This window comes from Oryzias latipes, chromosome 5, assembly GCF_053564925.1.
Source record: "Oryzias latipes strain Hd-rR chromosome 5, Olatipes_Hd-rR_3.1".
Taxonomy (NCBI): Eukaryota; Metazoa; Chordata; class Actinopteri; order Beloniformes; family Adrianichthyidae; genus Oryzias; species Oryzias latipes.
Window position 1 is genome coordinate 7,669,960 of NC_136241.1, and position 20,166 is coordinate 7,690,125.

General features: G+C 42.0%; 1 protein-coding gene across 1 annotated transcript; it reads right to left on the reverse strand.

The window, feature by feature from the left end:
• Positions 1 to 626: 626 nt before the first annotated feature.
• Positions 627 to 19,737, reverse strand: uqcc1 (ubiquinol-cytochrome c reductase complex assembly factor 1). Its single transcript, XM_023954801.2, has 9 exons — positions 19,504 to 19,737; positions 14,709 to 14,813; positions 13,502 to 13,609; positions 12,715 to 12,787; positions 11,777 to 11,834; positions 8,921 to 9,029; positions 5,665 to 5,742; positions 5,427 to 5,540; positions 627 to 1,308 (listed from the first exon to the last, which is right to left on the reverse strand). The coding sequence occupies exons 1-9, from the start codon at positions 19,576 to 19,578 to the stop codon at positions 1,174 to 1,176; spliced, it is 855 nt and encodes a 284-aa protein (XP_023810569.1). The 5' UTR covers positions 19,579 to 19,737; the 3' UTR covers positions 627 to 1,173.
• Between the last annotated feature and the right edge of the window lie 429 nt (positions 19,738 to 20,166).

Sequence of the window (20,166 nt, forward strand, 5' to 3'; positions counted from 1 at the left end):
TTTGTTGCTATTAAGTGCTATTTATTTGTAAATCTAATTTTTTATACTTCTTTTTATGTTCTTCGTTTTTCCACTGATGGACTGAGTTTTGTGTTTAATCTCGTCTGCAATCATTGTTAAATGTAACAGGATTGGAGTAACAGGGAGGAGGCACATGGATAGGGGTGGAATTCAGATTTGTCCTCAACATAACGATTCCTGGCAAAAATTCACATTTATAAAGTTGACCTTGAGCCAGTCTTCTGATTTTAAAAAAGCCGGATCCAACAAAATGATAAAATAGGGGGTTTTTTTTTAAACAAGAAACCATCCGTCTGTTTGGATTTTTAAAAACGGAACCGTCTGGATTCCACAGCAGGAAGCTGAAGATATAAACGTTTTTTTTTTTAAAGATATGCTAGGAATGACGGAACAAACTTTAGCACCTCACCTGTTGACTGCAGTGTCAGCGTGATGACATCTCTAGTCTTTGACTCTTGTCTGGAACCGTTTAGTCACTAAGCTCCCACAGATCTAAGCTGCAGTTCTCATTCATTTAGATCCACTAGAACAAAGCAGTGGTAGTTTCTAAATGTCTATTTCAGGCTACATGATGAAGATCAGGAGCAGGAGATCAACGGCTCACATTTGATTCATCCAGAACTTTATTGAATGCATTAACTTATTTCCAGCTGTTGCATCTCCTGGTCACGTCTAAGCGCAACGACAGACCAGGAAAAACAGTCCATCAGCTGTTCAGATGAAGCTTTATTTAAACAGTGAAAGAGGAGCGATCAGGTTTTCAAAGTTTGTTTTTTTATAAACAGAGCAGCCGTTCTAGAAACAAAAATAGAAATATAGTTTGTTTCTGCAAGAAACAGAAAAGTGGAGGTGCACTCAAACCCGACATAAAGGGAGGGAAAATGTTGGCATTTCCTTCTTCTGTTTCCAGATGAGCCGCTGACAGATGGGGAGGCCCGTTATTATCACAGAATCTTCAGCAGCTCTTCTGTTCAGCAGGTGAAGAAAACGATGCTTTTAGAAATGTAAGAGCAAAAACTAAGAAGACAAAAGTGGAGAGCTTGGATTTTACTGGTTACATGATGAGCAGGAAATCATACACAGCAACAGAAAAAAAAACTTGAGTGGAGTAAACAGGAAGTGAGGTGAGGAAGAGGAGGTGCCTTCTTCATCCTACAGGCCTGTGTCATTATATGTTGGCTTGACCACCTTCAATATGCTCTGTGCATTCTCCTCCGCCAGGGGGCGCCACTTGACCTCTCCTGTGAGCAGCAGGTCTTCCCCATCCAGAGAGTCGATAAACTGCATCTGCACAGAAATGAAGCTCCCATTATCCAGATACCTGAGAGGAGGCAGATCTGTGGATCCACTAGACTTTCCCAGCTGGCATAGTTGAAAAAACATAACTGCACCTCGTGGTTAGAAATTGACCGAAATGGCTTTTTCAGGGAGGACACCGGTATTAGAATCCAATAGAAATAATTACAGACCAATAACAAGACTATAAAAACAAACAAAAATTCATGCATAAAAGCTACAATAAATATACATATAAATAAGCTAAAAACTATAATCCCAATAAAAACACAAGAACAAACAAAAAAAGTGAAGGGCTAAAAAATGCGTCAATTTTTTAAGTCCATTTTTATGCGAGGAAAGACATTTTATCGATCGTGAGTGATTTATGAAAGCAGGAAAAGGGACAAACATCCAAGGGGGTGAATACTTTTGCAAGGTACTGCATTTAGATTTGAGAGAAAAAAAATTGGGGTTTAAGTGACGATCTCTCCTTACAAAGAGCACAATGGGTCAATGGGTCATAAGGGAAGCGTCCATTACTGTGCGCTGTTACTGTGACCCCGCCCACCAACATAAATACTGCCACTTTTCAATGTCAGCCTTTATGAACAGGCGATTTAGATTGATGCGCACCGTAGGAAGCAAAACAGAATTTGCTGACGACAAATAAAAACATTGTAATAAAAAAACTGTTGCCGGTGAGATGAAAGGCGCAGTGATATAAGCGCATGTCTGTGGTTGGAACGTGAGCACGTGCATAGGAAAAGCACGAAACTGATCCGCGAGCTGCATACAATCATGACCGCACTGCTGCTCTTTGATAATTCTGGTCATTTATTCCTGCCTGTATATATGTTTTGTGTGTATGTTTGTGTGTGTGTGTCTGTGTGTGTGGAGGGGGGGACATGGGTGGGGAGTGTGCGTGAATTGAGGGGAGTGGTGGGTTGGTTTTAGTTTTTTTTTTTGTATTTTGTTTGGACTAAGTTTTTGCCTCCGCAACAGTCCGGGCCGCAGCTCGCTTAGACTGCTGGTACCAGACGCCTGCCTCTGGAGTCCCATTAGCCAGCAAAGCCTGATAGGACTCTTTCTTCAGATGTGGGAGTTAATAATAATAATAATGTATTGGATTTATCTGCACTTTTCAACACGCTCAAAGCGCTTACAGTGTGTCCATTATTCATTCACTCTTCATTCATACTTGGTGACGGTAAAGTACTGTAGCCACAGCTGCCCTGGGGCAGACCGACAGACAGCCAATACGTGCCTACGGCCCCTCTGACCATCACTGGGATCATTCATGCACATTCACAGTAGCGTTAAGGGTCTTGCCCAAGGGCCCTCACTGGGGGATGTTAGCCCACACCACTACCATTGCTTGCTCTTTCCCACCGACAATTGATACCCGGATTCCTGCGTGCCAATCCTTCACCTTACCAACTGAGCTACTCAGCTGCTAAAAGCCATTACATTTTTACATTTTACACTTTCCGGCCACCTTCTCCGCCAGTGAATCCAACTTAACACCAGGTAGGGATCGATGGACAGCTCTGCCCTTCTCTTTACCCGCATGTCCAAGACACAAGGCCAAAGGTCACCTGAAACAACTACAAAGTCAATCATTGACCTTCTGCCTAGGGTGTCCTGATGAAAGTCTGACTATGACGGCCACAGAAATCCAATAACAAAACACTGCTCGGGTTCAGATCAGGGAGGCCATTCTTACCAATCACATCCCTACGGGTTCCACTTTCCTTGCCAACGTGGGCATTCAAGTCCCCCAGGAGGACAGTAGAGTCCCCCGTTGGGGCATTTTCCAGTACGCCTTCGAGAGACACCAAGAAGGTCGTGTACTCCAAAATGATGTTCGGAGTACCCATTAGCCGAAACCACAGTCAGAAACCTGTCCCCCACCCAAAGGCGGAGGGACATGACCCTCACGTCCATCGGGGGGGAACTCCAACACTTGGCGGCTGAAATGGGGGCTCACCAGTAAGCCCACACCAGCCCGCCACCTCTCACCATGAGCAACTCCAGAGTGGTAGAGAGTCCAACCCCTCTCTAAGGACTGAGTTTCAGAGCCCAGGCTATGTGCGGAGGTGAGTCAGACTATATCTAGACGGCATCTCTCAACCTCTCGCACAAGCTCAGGCTCCATGCCTCCCAGAGAGGTGACATTCCATGTCCCAACAGCCAAGTTCCATGACCGGGATTTGGGCCGCCGAGGCACCCGCCTTCGACTGCCACCCAAACCTCATTGCACCGGTCCCTTTTAAAGTCTCCTACGGGTATGGACTGAGCCCGACCGGGGCCGGTTGGGAGAGCACCGGTCAATATCCCTGACTTCTTTTGAGGAAGCAGAGAATGAGGACTTTGGGGTGAGGCTGTCTATTACCCAAGTTGAAGTAACTGAGGTAGTCAATAAGCTCCCTAGTGGCAAGGCTCCGGGAGTGAACGAAGTCCGCCCTGAGTACCTCAAGTCTCTGGATGCTGTGGGAGTGTCTTGGCTGATACGTCTCTGCAGCATCGCGTGGCAGTCGGGAACTGTAACACTGGACTGGCAGACAGGGGTGTTGGTTCCCCTTTTTAAGAAGGGTATCCTGTGGAGGGTGATTTGGGAGTATAAGGTCCGGGGAGCCTTAATGAGGGCTCCGCAGTCTCTGTATGACCGGAGCAAGAGCTTGGTTTGCTTAGCCAGCAATAAGTCAGACCTATTCCCGGTGCATGTTGGACTACGGCAGGGCAGCCCTTTTTCACCTGTTCTGTTCATAGTTTTTGTGGACAGAATTTCTAGGCGCAGCCAGGGGGAGGAGGGGGTCTGGTTTGGGGACCACAGGATTTCCTCCCTGCTCTTTGCAGAAGATGTTGTCCTGTTGGCTTCATTGAGCCAGGACCTCTAGCATGCATTGGGGCGGTTTGCGGCAGAGTGTGAAGCGGCAGGGATGAGGGTCAGCACCGCTAAATCTGAGGTCATGGTTCTCGACCGGAGAAAGGGGGTTTGCCATCTCTGTGGATGGAGTCTCCCTGCCCAAGGTAGACCTCGGATAAGAACAGCTTTTCCTTCACATCGAAAGGAGCCAGTTGAGGTGGCTTGGGCATGTAGTCCGGATGCCTAATGGGCACCTTCCTTGGAAGGTGTTTCGGGCATGTCCAACTGGGCGGAGGCCCCTGGGGGAGAGACTACATCTCTAGGCTGGAGGAACTGGGAAGACTGGGCATCTTTGCTTAGACTGCTGCCCCTGCGACCTGGTCCCGGATAAGCATGGAGGGAGGGAGGGAGGGAGGGAGGGATGGATGGAATGGAATGTTTTTTTTCTTCATTGTAAAGTGCTTTGAGCTGCAAATATCAGATTAAATCCAGACTTTCTTTCCGTTCAGTAAGAAATGGGAACAAGTTTTAAAGTGAATACTACAGCTGATCCAAACTTTATTTATTGGGGGTGGAAAAAATGAAGAATGATGCAGTTCTATTGTGAAAAATGTATATTACTATGTTAGCAAACTAACAAAAAAGTAAAAACATTTAATTTTACATGTAATGAAAGCACCATCACAGAATGAACTTACATTAAGTTACTCAGGCCCTGTCTCATAATGTAACAAAACATGAATAAACCAAAATACACTTGTTTTTTTTTCATATTAGTGGTTTTGAAATTCTTAGAAATATTGAAGCTTTCTGACCTGCTGTTTGTGAATAAATCCAATTTTTGATAAATGTTGGAAATGTTTTTAAATTTTCTTTGTTAAAAGTCACAGCCTTGGTTGCTTGTAGCGTGACATGCAGAGGATTGAAATGGTGGTTCGCAAAACCATTCGGATCACGCGGGCTGGGCACAGACGGGCACGGCTGCACCTGAGCCAAAATAACCAGTTTAATTTCGCCCTGTCGGATTAAAAAAGACAGATTGCCACGTAACAAATATCAGCCGATCATCGCCCCTGAACGATAATCTGTCAACCCCTGGATGTTATGTCACAGCACAAACTACAGCCAGCAAGAAACAGTGGCTGAGTTAATCAAGACTGAAAAGCTGAACTTCATAAATGTTCTCATTTTTAAAAATGTAGAATGTGGGAATCTGAACGGTTTCTACCTGAGGATCAGTCGGCCAATGAGAGCAGCTCACCTGTTTGCGCACATATTCCACTAAAAGTTCCAGCTGTCGGGGGTCTTCACACTGTCGATTGAACAGGTTTCTCCACAGAGCTGCAGCCAGCACACAGTCATCAGACAGGATTCCCTGATCAGACAAACACCGTCAGAACAGACCAGAACCGGGCAGAACCAGGCACACCGCATGGCTTCAAGCTAGCATCAAACTTTAGCACAGAAGTATGGAGTGTGTTTGTTCATGCATGAAGCACCTCATCATATCCAAATATGGCTGCATAGAAGGTTTCCGTCATGGCTTTCATGGCCTCCTTCCTGTGAACAGCATCTATCTGCAAGACCAACAGAGACACAACCACAGCGTTAAACCTGCAACTCTGGCAGAAACACGGGAGTCAGGATCAGCTGCTTTGGCTTAGCAGCAGATTTTCAGAGGACGAGAGTTTACTGCCATTAGTGCACGTTAAAAACGTGTTTAAAAAAAAGTACATTGGAATATTTCTTTAGCTCCTCATGAGCCAGAACGATGAATTTACGGAAAAAACACAACTTGAAAAAATACAACAAAGAGAAAAAGAAAGAAAATAAAAGAAAAAATATGACTTAAAAATAAGGAAAGAACCAGGACAGCCTGGTTAGCCGCTCGGCTACGCATATCATTGTGCAGCTCGAGTTTGTTCCTCATAATAAATGTATGTATGTATGTTCTTAACTCAAAAGTGGAACTCATTCTAGCAAAAGTCAACAGCATCACGGTCTGGAAGAAAAATCCAGAAAAGTATTGTCCCGTGCTGTTGTCCTCAGGTGTGGGTGTGACCGCCGCTGTACGGTGTTGAGTTTAACTTCAGCTGTTCTGATTAACTGTTCTGATTGACTTTCAGAAGCAATACAACTGTTTTAATCCCAAATGAGTTTACGCTCAACACCTTCATGTTGACGGAGGAAGTGACTATGCTGTTCTGCACACATCCAACATGCAGAGTCTCAGTGTGGTTGGTTGGATAAATGGATGGAGGGACTTCCTGTATGTTTCTGCTGTAACAGTCTAAGCCTTAGCTGATCACTGCTATCTCCATTGAGAAGGATGGTTGTGAGTGTTAGCCTGGGGGCGGTGCTGGCAGTGCAGACTCTCCCTGGAAGGGCCTAAACCCCACTTTATGACATCACAATGTCAAAACCCACTTGTTTTGGGGGGGGACTGGTGCTCAGATCCGGTTTTTAGAGGAACACTCAGAAATCCATGAATAGATCAAAATACCACGTTAAGATTGTTTGTTTTAAGGAATGAACATTATAATACAGTGGTCTCCAACCTTTTTTAGGTCACAGACCGGTTTAATGCCAGACATGATTTTCATGGACCGGTCCGCATGGGGACGACGTTTATTTTTAAGCTTCTATTCGTTCATTCATCTTCTAATCCGTTTGTTCCCTTTCAGGGTCATGGGGCTGCCGGAGCCAAACATTACAGGTATTTTTTTATAGAACACCATTATAACACTGAGAACTCAACCCAGTCTCTGATCATGTATCAAGGTAAAACAATTTGTCATATATTGTTTTTACAAAAATCCTGATTCACTGTGTTCAGAGGAACATTTTCTGTGCTAAAGTTTTTTAACCGATGCCTGCCTAATAAAACCGTAATATCCCTTTTAGATGTTTCCTCAGATCAGAAACATCTTCAGCAAATCTGCACCTTTATTTGATTGAATCTTCATGTTCTGTAAAATGTTCTCTGGTTTAAACTTAAACTTTGTGATGAAGATTTTCCCTTTAACGTCAAAGTGGAGGCTAACAACTAGACGCTAACTTCAGCTGCGTCCGACATTTAATGATGGATAAATGAAGCAAAATAAAACAAAACAACCATCGTAAAACTGGTATTTTCTTAATGTAATATTTAAGAATCCACCACGTCTCAAGAGCCAGTCGACACATATCAGGCATAGCAGCTTCTGGTATGTGGAAACAACAGTCTCAATAAATCTGTATTTGGAGAAAAACTCCTAGTTTTGTCTTTAAATGGAAGCTTTATGTTTCTTTGAATTCAAAGGCTATTCTTCAGTTTCCTCACTGACTCTTTTCTCCCTGAAAAATGTTCCAAATATGTTTTATTGTTTGGTTTTTAGCTTTCTAGCGCTGAGCTATCAACTTAGCGGCCCGAGCAACTGCTTAAAGAATAATGTCGTTTAAAAAAAAAATAAAACGGAAATAATTGAGGTTAGCATCTGTATTTTTTTCTGTTTTAGACCCTGTCACAAGTTGGGTTGGGGGCCACTGTTAAAATACACTTAAATCGAAAAATTGATTTGTTGATTTTGCACAATATAGGCCCTTTAATCACAAAAGTGTCAAAATGATTACATGTCGAGATCGTTGTAGCTTGCTGCTTATCAACCAGTCATGGTTGAAGCTGGTATAACTAGAATGGCATCCACTTTGGGGAAACACGAGAAAGAGTTAACATCAGTAGTCTTCGTGATTCGTCTGCTCCCTGATATCTATCAGTTTGCTGCACATTTTCAGGATGTGATCAGAGAGAAAACCACAGTGAGTTTCAGGTGGAAAATAAGAAATGTTTTTGTGTTAAAGCCTTCACTTTGATTTGGAGGATGGTCTTAAAGCTGCAGTAGGCAAACACGTCAAACACCAAAGCTTTCCCGGACAAATGGATGTGAGCAGGCACTAACCTGTACTACACGACTGATGGAGGAGGAAGAGGACAGAGGGATGGCAACTGCAGACAGCCATGCTCTCCATGGATAAAACATGCTGCTGTAAAACTCTAGGAAGGCCCCAAAGCTTGCTGGGATGTGACAGTCCATTAAAACAGAATGAGCCGTTTCATCAAATCAATGCAGAAAACACGTTTGGGAGAATGACTGAGTTTGGAAGCTAATTGGTTTGTATTTTCAAAGTCACAGAGCTGCAGGGAAAAACAAAGCAGCTGTCAAACATCACAGCAATTCGACACTAAGAACTGTTGATTATTCTGTTCTGATCTGTTACCATAGTAACAGAACAGGTCAGTCTGACCTCCTGAGACATTCTTTACTGTGAACTTTCTGAAGACACGGCTATGATCATTACTGCTGATCAATATCTGTATCTATCAATAAGACTGAAGAGAGAACAAAAGCCTGTTCATAGCTGCAGAGCTGAAACCAATGGGGCGTTTTTTGAAAACATGTTCTTGTGTTAGTTGCTGGTTGAGTTTTTCCAGATGGCCCACAGAAAATGAACCCACAGAACCCAAACGCTAGAAAATAAAGTAGCTCATGACTGAGGAGAAGAGCCGTGTAATCTTTGTTCCAGGAGGTGAGCACTCTAATAAAGACACTCCTGCAGACGCCGTGTGATGAGCCGTGTTCCTACTGAGGTGAAGTCACGTCCTCTTGATGCCAGTGTTCCCTGGGTCAAAGCTCCGAGCATGGGAGGCGGGTCACCCATGTCTGCACAGCATGTGCTGCAGAAACAAACACAGTCCTACATTCCTCACAGACTCACCCCCATGATTTTGCTCCTCTGCTCCACGTCCTCCCACATCGAGTGGACGATGTAACGACACATGTACTTTCCTTCTCTGCCTTCCTGACGCATCCGGACCAGACACATCCTGACAGACGACACAGAGAGACCTCAGCTCAGGACACGCATGATCATTTTTGTAGTTTCCATTAAAACAACAGAACTCTCAAAGGTACAGTAAATAACTCTGCAGTTCAATTTGAAGTCAGACTCAGACTGAGTGTTGTGAAAATAAATCTGGTTGCTCCTAAAGAGGCAGTTTCCCTCAGTTTACTGCCTTCTGTGACTTGGAGCTTGTTTCCAGAGTGTGGAGACTTTTGTGTCCAAAGACTTAAACATCATCCAGTCAAGGCTTTATGACCATAAGTCTTGATGAAAAACACTGAGGATTTTTTGGAAAGTTTGCACCAGTAGATGGCAGAGTCCTATCATTTGTGAGCACGAACCATGACTGAAAACAGCTTTTCTGAATCCTCTTCCTTCTGTTGGTGGAAGAGAAGAAGTGGTTTTCTGTGATCGAATGATTGGTCTGAATCAGGGATCCTGGCCAAGCATGAAGATAATGTGGCTGCTGGAAGAGGAACTGTCTAACACTTAACGCTGGAGAAATGTGCAGATATATTCATTCATAGCGAAGAATGTGTGATTGGGTATGATTGAATTTACAATGACTACATCTAAGAAAATTAACTTCAGCAATGCAGTGGGAGCCTCTTCACTCAGAACTTCAAAGGCTCCAGAGGTGACACCTCCACAAGTCACAGAGAGACCAGCAGTTGACCTGTAACAGGACTCTGATTGCCAGTGAAGGATGACTGGTGACACATTTGATTTGAGTTTTCAAACTGATTCATATTTGTAAGTTAACCAGATTACAACCATTCTTGTAAAGGAACCTGGTTAGATTAATGCAGTGCTTCTCAAATAGTGGGGCGCGCCCCCAGGGGGGGGCACGAAGCGATGCCAGGGGGGGCGCGCGGTGGTGGCGGTTTTAGGCACAGGTTTGTCCGGTGCGCAAATTTAACGTGGGGGCAGCGGTGACAGCGGCTCAGTGCTTGGAAAATAATCTGGTCCACTATTCGGTTCCTATTGTCTGTTCTGTCTGTCCGCGGCTGCGCGAGTGAGAACGAAAGGGGAGGGGTGGTGTGGGCCCTGTCTGCCAGGGGAATCGGGGCACGCGGACCACTGCTACCGCTGCCTGTTGCCCAAGATCACCGCTGCCCTTAGATTCCTAAGCTCATGCTAACAATGTCATTCTTTATGAACTATTGTAGACATTTTGATGACGTGTCTTTATTTTCCATCCATGTTTTCTTTGTCTGCCTGTGGTTTAGTTGGTTTCAGACAGACAGAAAGACAGCAGGTAATGCAGGAAAACAGCTGCACTTTTATGAGATCAGAAATAAACAATCCGTCATTTAGAAAAAAAAAAATCAGCACGTTTTTACCTATTTCTTCAGACTAAAAACGTTAAATATATTGGTGCTGCTGTGTTAATGTTTCAGATCAATTTAGATTTAATATTATTTATTGATTGAATTATTTTTTTCAGCATCAAATGGTTCAGTTGGTCAAAATGTTTCTAGTTTAAATAAGGAATGACAGATTTTTTTTTATTTCAGGTACTTTCAGCTTCTTTTCTGTTTTAGACTAGAACAGGGTTTCTGTGGCTAAATAAAGTTAATATTTGTTGAAAGTGGATTTATTTTGCTTTTTTCTTTTGTTAGTGTTAAAAGATACAATTTTAGGTATACAAATTTTATAGATACTGACCTGATGTATTGTCACCGCGCGAGTGTGTCTGTGTGTGTGTGTGTGTGTGTGTGTGTGGGGGGGGGTTATGGGGGGGGGGGGGGTCAGGGGGGGCGCGAAACATTTTCTTTTCCTAGGGGGGGCCTGGCAAAAAATAATTGAGAAGCACTGGATTAATGGCATGTAAACCAGAAACCCAACTTTTTACGATCAGGGTAAGGATTCTGGAAATCTGGTTTTCTGAGGTAGACAATTAAAAACAAAGGTTTTTCTGTCTGGTTTTCCCAGAAACCAGATTAGCTGTACAGTAGTCCCTCGCTGTAAAACGGCCCACCTTGCGCAAACTTTTTTTTTTTTTAAAACGTGCATTGTGTTCTGCGCCCTGATTGGCTATAGTCTATTGTCAATCAAAGTTTGACTAATTTACATAAATCTTTGATTAGATCTTTGTTTTCTTAATATATACGGGACTCATTTTTCTAAGAAGGTTTAAACACGAGAGAAAAAAGTGAAAATGTGCACATCTGAGAAAGGTGTAGAAAGTGTTTAATAAGGAGTTTTACAGCCTTAAAACATCTGGAACAATAGTCAAAAAAAGCAGACTACATCACAGATCTCGCGTGTTACAGGTTGTTTTTACAACATAACTCCTGAGATAAATGAGGGACCACTTTAGTTCATGTACCGCCATTGTTTTTAGTCCACTAGGGGTTTCCTGTGAGCTGATCAGTTCTGGTGATGCAGCACAAGTTGGGAGAAACAGTCCTCTGACTGCTGGTCGCCTTGGACTGGCCTTGCAGACTGAGCAGACTAACTGTGACAGTGAAGCATGCCTCCTCTTCATCTGCTCCATCTCCAAGAACATAAGCTGTGCTGCCATCGAGTGTTTGTGCTGGTTATTACACAGCCCCGGAAACAACAGCATCCAAGTAGAAATCTACAGTACGTTGCTGCCAAGATGGCCCATTGTGTCAGAACCATTTACTCAGCATAACTGAAACCAGATTAACGGCAGAAACACAAAAATGCAGATCGGGAATGACTGAGCAGACCCACAGGAAAAAAGAGAAAGCGTTCACTCACCATACGTGTAGTTGAGCAATGAGGAACCAGGAGTTGAGTGTGTCAGGAAGGGAGCATTCTGCAACACATGATACAAGGCATAAGTACAAACACATCCATACTGGACGGACAATCGCTGACTCTGAGCTAAAGACCAATGGGGGTCAGCCGTTTTTGTATAGGAGTCTTCTTCAGTGTTTTGGAAGAAAAAATGTAGCAGCACGTTTTCAAAGTGGAGCTGGGATTGGAGGTTACAGAGGTGAAGAAGGTAGAGAAAGAGGCAAATAGGTGTGTGGAAGAGGGTTAGAACGGATGGAGGAAGGTTTCAGGTGTGACATGTGACTAAATAGTCATCATGAATGAGAGGAAAGGCGTAGAAGACTGTGGTAAGAGCAGCTGTGTTGTTGGTTAGAGAGTTTGATGCAGTGACAGGAAGCAGAGCTGGAGGCAGCAAAAATGAAGATGCTCATTGGGATAGAACCTCAGCCGATTGGTTTATGAATGTGGTGAAGGAGGACATAAGTGAGAAGGATGCTGAGGAGAGGGTTACAATGAGGAGGTGTGATTCTCTATGGTGAACCCTAAAGGGAGGCACTATGAGACAAAGACATGGGAAAAATAGGATTTCGTCTTGAACACTACAAAAAAAGCTGGGATTTAAAACAACTCATTCCTCATAATATTTTTAAATCCAAACTGAGAATGGAGGAGAAAGTCACTTTTAGCTGTCCCTGTTTTACATAAGCTCTCATTTTTATTTATTTTATATTTTAAATGTTTACATTTTTATTGTAAATGTTATTTATTGTCTCCCCCTAGCCAGGACTCCCTTGAAAAAGCGATTATTAATCTCAGTGGGAAAAAAATAAAAAAAAATAATGAACACAGAAAAAAAGTGTTTAAATTCTGTAAACCTTAAAAGAATTGTTTTGGATGTCGTTTTCTTTTTGTTGACTTACTTTCAAAGAACTCGTCATAGTTGATCCTCTCCACACAGCACGTGTACATGCGCAGGGCGGCAATCTTGATTTTCTGTGATGGAATTCATGGAGAGACATCCTCACTGACACAGAACAAACGTTTCCAGGTATAAGCAGCTTTTCTGGGACCTAAAGTATGTCATCTTCAATACACTGTTCTATGGGGTCACACATGTTTTCTAAGGTCATATTCCAGCACCTCTCAAACTGTTTTAAAAGACCTTCTCAAGCTTTTCTGGTTACTCTCACATGTGTGGCTCATTTATCTGAACACAAATACCAAGTTTGAATCAGCCTGAAGGATGTGATATCCTTCAGGCTGCAACCTAAACTCTGCTTTTATGCCCTATTCATCAGTCGCAAACTTATTAAATAAAATGATTAAACTTATAAAAGTGACACTGTTGCTTCTTTCTACAGATTTTTGAGTGAACTTTTCCTGTTGGATGCAGCGCGTCTCTCCCTCATTACAGGGTCACGCTGCAGTTGTTGCTGCTTGCAGCGCGTTAGAAGTGAAAAGATGTGGCCCTGAGCTGCTTCAGCTCGGTGCCCAGAGTGCTCTGACGGGCAATTTCAAGTAGAAACTTTACACCATGATCCACAGGGTCATTTTTATTTGGGGCAATAAGGATAACATAACTTCTGGCAAAAGCCTGAAGGTGTCAGAAGGAGGATGCCGCCTCACACTGGAGCCACTGTGGAGCTTCTGAATCTGAGCTCAGATGTGATCCGATGTGAAGTGACAGTTGTTCTGTGCACCACTCACCCATTTGTTATACTTCAGGGGGGCTGTGAAACCCATGGCTTCAATGAACTTGGTGAAGGCCCCAACCTCCTCCTCCGAGTGCTGCTGTGTCTCCTTCACATTGCACAGCTGGACGAAGGAGACCATGACACACAAGACATTACTAAAAACAAACCTGTCTTTTTTTGCCAAACCATTAGAAAATCAATTCTGCTGCTTGATCCAGTTTCAACCAAACATCAGCTCATAGTTAATGACCCTGGTGGGGGTCCGATGCGCGGCACCATGATGTTACCGCGGTTGACGGGCATCTGCAGGCTGTGATAAGAAGCTCAATCAAGTGTTTCAGCAAGTGGACACACACATGTTTTTAGTCTGAAGTTTGTAATCTGTGCTCATAAAGACTTTGACCAACAGCTGCACTCTGACCCCCCCATATGACCTCATTTCCTTTTGACACATTTCTTCCAAAGTGCTCTCTGCAGCCCGGACAGCGATGAGCTGAGCAGGCCAAAGGAGGGCGGAGCAGCAGCAGGCATGGTCATGAAAACATGTTTGTGGAGTAGGTAGAAGAGTGAGGACCACATGCAGCCTCTCCACCTGGTGACAGAACTAAATGTCATTTTCTAAAAGTGATCAGGATCTCCAGTGTCTTCATTTGAACTTCATTCATAGCTCCACAAACTCAGTGCCATCTCCCCAGCACTTCTTTGAACCAATCCCATAGAAAATTACGCAATCATGTGAAGATACGGCCACAAAAAGAGAGTTTTGTTTATAATATGATCCAATGGACATTATTCATCTGAATGAAAGCTTCATCTGAACCTTTTTAAATATACTTTGAAGTCAACTATATTACGTTTGCTACCAAATACCATCAAACCAGTTGAATAAACTGAAAAGTTCCTGTTCTGAAATACATGCATTATTGTACAAATTTAACCAAAAATAAAGTAAAAATTGACACTTACTGACCAAAAAAGTCAGGAGATTTTTTTTTAGTCTGGTAAAAGATGGGGGGGGGGGGGGGGGGGGGGTGTCTAAAGGCTTAACAGAGCAGGGAGAAACTCAATCAAGTACTGTAATTGTGCAGCTTTGGCCAGAGATCTAAGAATCTGTCCTGCAATAGACCTGCTCTGATAGCCTCCATCCAAACAAGGAACATCTTTGAGAATCTTCAAGTCCAGAAAAGGCTGTCGATGAGGTTTCGTTAGCCCAAAGTCACCTGTGTGGCAGTGTGCAGAGGCCGGCATGACGCCCACTGGGGAGGGTTGGCTGTGGTCAACTGACAGGCTGCCATGGCTCCACAACAGGCCTCTTTTTCCAAGACCTGCAGAAAAAAAGAGAATTAAGTTCAAAACGATGCGAGGAAAGGATGCTGAAGAATTCAAACATTAGAAGATGGGGGGTTTCTGGTTCCAGAGCTTTCTTCCTCATCAATCAGCTCCAAATATAAAATTCCTAATAAAGTTTACACACACAAGAGGAAAGAAAAGGCGCATTCTGATCAATTATCTTTAGATGCATTCTTGCAAAAACACACATGTAAAACTAAAAGGCCCGCCATCGCAACGCAGCCAATTATAAAATCCGCTTTTGCATGAACAATGATATATCTTCTGCTAATATACTACAAAACCCACAATGCAATGCCAGGGTGGGAAAAAAAATGCCAGGGTTACTGATGAACTCCTTTCTTCGGTCCGGAGGATCTCTGCAGCTGAAAGCCGGAAGTCTAACATCAATAGATAGACAGAACTTTAATGGATCCTACAACTGGGAAATTGATTTGTTATCGTGGCTCCAAAAAAACAGCAGATAAAAAAAACACTAGACAATAAGGGGTGTAATCTTTGAAGTATCTCAGCAGAGTATGGAAGCATTTCTGTTGGATAATTAAAAATAAAAGTCAATAGAATAAATCTTTTTTTATTTCCAAATGTAGCTGCATTTTTGACTCAAAATTAAAAGAAAACAATCCACCAAAATGCTTTTTTCTTTTTCTTCTTCAACATCGGTCATTCTGTCACTTAATTAAAATGATAAAGAAAATGGTATTTGACATTCCATTTTAAAAAAGTTCTCTGGTAAATGTGTAGCAAAATTCAATTAGAAATGTCTATTTTGACAATAGATTAACAATTAACAATTAATAAAAACCTTTTCATTTTCACAATGTAACTGCATCAAATGACTCAAAAATAAAATAAAAAAAAATCCTCCAAAATGCTTTTTCATTTTCTACTTCAACATCGCTTATTCTGGGACATAAATGAAGCGATAATGCAAAGAGGGGATTGCATTTTCGTTTTCACATCTACCACGTGCAAAAAGTGTCGCATAATTCAATTCTTGTCAGCATGTCGGGGGGGGGGGGGGGGGGGGGGGGGGTACGTCAGTGTCACTAGGTGTGGCCAGCTGCTAAGGGCCACCGACGTGTCTCTGAGCAGTCCAGCCGGACTCGTAGCTTTGTGTTTGCAGGCAGGGGAGGATGCTCTGCGTGAGTGAGCTACAGGACTCAGGAGAACCATGTCTCCCAGGAGAACTGTCTCCGAGCAGATGAGCGGCTTTGGGATGGTGTGTGGCGACTTTTAAAGGCAGAAGTGTCGCTCCGGGCAGTCCTGAGAAACCGTGTAAACAATCATGTGAATTTGTGTTTCCAGTGGTGTCCACACAAAATGAAGGCTGATGCCATTCCCACATATTTACATCCAAGATGTTCATTGCGGCATTGTCCGCACGGAGTTTAAGTTCCTCCACGGCTAAATATTGTTAGCACGTATTAGCCCAATGCTAACCCTTCTTTTGGGTCCGTTCTGCCAAAGAATAAAGCACTGAGCGGATGATTAAAAGAATTATAAGCCAACAGGCCCTTTATAATAATCCTAACACTAATAAAAGCTAGTAATGCACGATAATGACTTTTTACAACCGATACCCGACATTGTCCTGCCTCTTGTACCAGAGACCGATACTCAACTGATATTTTTTTTAATATAAAAATTTTTTTAGTAAGTACAAAGTAACAGCGAATGGCTCTTATGTATTCAACAAATTTGCAGAACTAGTTTTACCTGCAAATACATTGAACAACAGATTGTAAAAACACTATTAGCCTTTTCAGTCTGTCATACATCTGTGAACAGAGAAAGTGCATTTCAATGGTCAGAACAAATACAAAGACTTTAACTTAAATACCAATGTAACAATTCCTTTTTTTTTAATACAAGTAATACCAGATATAATAACGTGCGAAACAAATAATTTAATCTTAGAGTGCAAAGATTAATGCTTTGTTTGAAACTGAAGTGCAAAATAATAACTATAAAGTTTTTTTATGTGCAAAATAAATGGTTGTTCATAGAAATAAACTTTTCAAGCATTTTCCAGACCAGAAAGAATGACAAATGACATAAACCACCACAATTACATTTCGGTTTTTGTTTTTAACTGTGGTTGGATTAATGGGAGATTTTCCCTGACAACAAGTAGCATCGCTGCTTTCTGACCAGTTAGCTGTTGAGTTTTTCATCCAGCACATTTGCAGCAGAAGAAAAAAACCTGACTATCAATACTAGTGTACATGTCACGTACATGCAACAGAAGCTTGCAGGATGGGCGGGTGAGCACCTTGCTGGCACAAATAAATACAGAGTGCTGAGTGAGGAAGTGACAACAGTTTAAGCTTTTAGTTATCGGTCCATTTCATCTGTGAATTGTTGTCTTATCGAATTTATCGGCATGACGTCCTTACGTCAATTATCGGCCGATAATTATCTGTATCTGATTATCGTGCAACCCTAATAAAAGCACATTTATAAGACCGTCTTCCGCTGTTTCCCACTAGTTTTGCAGTTTGAGGACAGCTGCAGCCTCCCTTAACTGTTTTAGCCCAGATTTCGCTATGCTAAACTTTTGTCGTTTGCCAGTAGTGCCAACAACGTAGAAGAAGAGTCTTTTTGAGCGTGGCTCAAAAAAGGACTTTCAGATTAAAAGAGCAACTCAAAATGACAATTTCAGAATGGTGAGAAAACAAATCAGCAGCTGAAAAATATGATTGTGCTTTGGGTTATATCTTTTGGTTGCAAATTGTGGGCTTTGGTTCTCAATTTATGCATTTTGATTTGCTGTTTTGGGGTTTTGACTTGCGGTTTTAAGGTTTGGATGAGCAATAAATTAGGCGCTGAAATGACATCTTAGAGTGAGCACTGATGCCTTCGCCCGCCTCCCCCCTGGAAATGAATTATGCGACACTTTTCAGACGATGGATGTGAAAACAAAGTTTCAATCCTCTCTCTGCATTATCGCTTTAATTATGTCACAGAATATGCGGTGTTAAAAAAAGCAAAGGAAAAAACAGTTCGCTGGATTGAAATATTCATTTTCATTTTGAGTCGACAAAAAGTCAACAGAAGAAATTTGACCTTTTCTTAAGTAGAATTAGATATTCTTGGTCTGTGAAAAAAATGGAATCAAGAAAAACTCTAGAAAGAGCTCCAGGGTCTATTTTACAGCATCTGCTGAGCCATGTGTCATTGTTAACAGACCTCTCCAATACCATCATTATCAAATTTGTTTATTAAGCACTTTAACACAATTAAAACTGAACAAAGTGCTTTACATTAAAAAAAAGAAACATAATAAAATTAAATGTAGTAAGTGAATGAAAACATAAAGGCAAGATAAATGAAAATGTGAAGGAAAGAACATAAAGGAAAACACTGAGGGTGAAACACAACAAAACTTGAGTGTAAAATAACAGAGCAAAATGTCAAGACTAATAGCTTGGCCATGAAAATGAGTCCTCAATCGACTTTTATAAATGAATAGTGAAGACACTTGTCTCATATTTGGTGGAAAAGTGTTCAAAAGCTTTGGAGCACAGATAGAAATGGCTCATTCCCCCCTACACTTCCTTTTAGACCTCGGTACCTCAAGGAGAAGCTGATCAGCTGATGACTTGGAGTGTCGGGAGAGAGAAGCTTATCAAGGTAAGGAGCGAGACCACTCCCAGATTTAGGGTGTATTCAGACTGGGAAAACCATTTGGTCCAGACCCAGTCTGCTTAATTTGGTCCGGATGGAGTCCTGAACCTTGTGTTTGGTCTGTTATCAGACTGCCGTTAATCAGCCTTTCCTTATTCGAACCAAAGCTTGTAAAGAAAACAACATGACTAAAGATGTTTTCATGCATTGATCAGGAATTATGAGGGTGGGGCAAAGTAACAAGAGGCAGTAATTATGGAAGTTTCATTCAAATCTTATATTTCGCTCACAAGTTTTAAACGTCTGTATCACCGCCAGGCTTTTTTTGGTGGAGGTGGAGGCATGCTGCAGGTCGGTAAATGGCAAGAAGACAGCTAAGGAGGTACGCTGATAAACGTTTATAAGATATAGATTGTTGCGATAAAGGAGTGGCAAAAATGTGTATCAAGTTGAAAATTCAGTCTGAATTCCCATTCTAAGTGCAGACATATTAGTATGACTTGAAATCGTACTGACTTTTGTTATTTTCATGGCTAGAACACAAACATGCAGAGGTGTGGATGGAACTGCATCAGTTCTGACATCAACAGGCCCCTGATGATGATGATGACCAAAGGGGACTGTCACTCCTTGTACAGTTACGGGTGTGTAGTTCTCCAACCAACACAACTCACATGATAAAGGATAACCAACCCATTACCAAATAATTCTCTCGAGGAAGAAAACGGCTTTACGTTCACCCAGAACAGAGTAACAACAAATCCAAAAGCAACAGAACAGTTTTCTGCCTTGATTAACAGGTAACTTAAGGGACGCTCTGGTTGAGCTGATCGGGTAAGTCAGTGAGGTCGGAACATGCTAACCTACTGCTGTGCTGACAGCCCAGAGTTACAGCTTCGAATTTCGAAAACTAGAACTCGGCGGAGTTTATAGCATGCTGTGATATCCGGGACGTGCAGTTCCCACGCACTAATGTCCTCACTCGTGACATTAGCTGGTCTCCCGCTGGCAAAAACTAACGGTTAGCAAAGTTACCTTTCCGCGAGCCGCTCTGCTGGCTGACGCGTGAACGACGTTCCGGATGGCAGCCTGCAGTGGCCGCCTGTACATGTCTCCAATCTATCTCGGTGCTTTAGCCGAGGAAGAGCGGGCGGCCACTGTACTGCGGCTCCACGCTAAGAAATCTTAGCGTTTGGTAACACCTGGCCGCAGACTCTTCAGCAATGTCAACGCACTCTGTCCGGCAGGAATATTGATCCGGCCGGGAAGAGGTTGGCAAGACATTGGTTCCGCTTCAGTTCGAATAGTCAATGTTTAAAAAAGAAAAAGATAAACAAGTTTTATATATATATATATATATATATATATATATATATATATATATATATATATATATATATATATATATATATATATATATATATATATATATATATATATATATATATATATATATATATATATAATAATGGCATAATATATATATAATTATATATAATTATATAATTATAATATATATATAATTATTATATATATATAATAATTATATATATATATATATATATATATATATATATATATATATATATATATATATATATATATATACTGTATACATAAATATATATATTAGGCCTGCACAATATACCGCAAATTTATCGTTATCGCAATATCAAGCTGTGCAATATGCATATCCAT

Bases quoted from the DNA above. Each gene is read 5' to 3' on its own strand.
- uqcc1 (XM_023954801.2), bottom strand. From the start codon at position 19,578: ATGTACAGGCGGCCACTGCAGGCTGCCATCCGGAACGTCGTTCACGCG. The intron at 11,835-12,714 runs GTAAGTCAACAA...CATGTGTTGCAG, and splicing joins CTATGACGAGTTCTTTGAAA to AATGCTCCCTTCCTGACACA. The intron at 9,030-11,776 runs GTGAGTGAACGC...GTCGTCTGTCAG, and splicing joins ATTGCTCAACTACACGTATG to GATGTGTCTGGTCCGGATGC.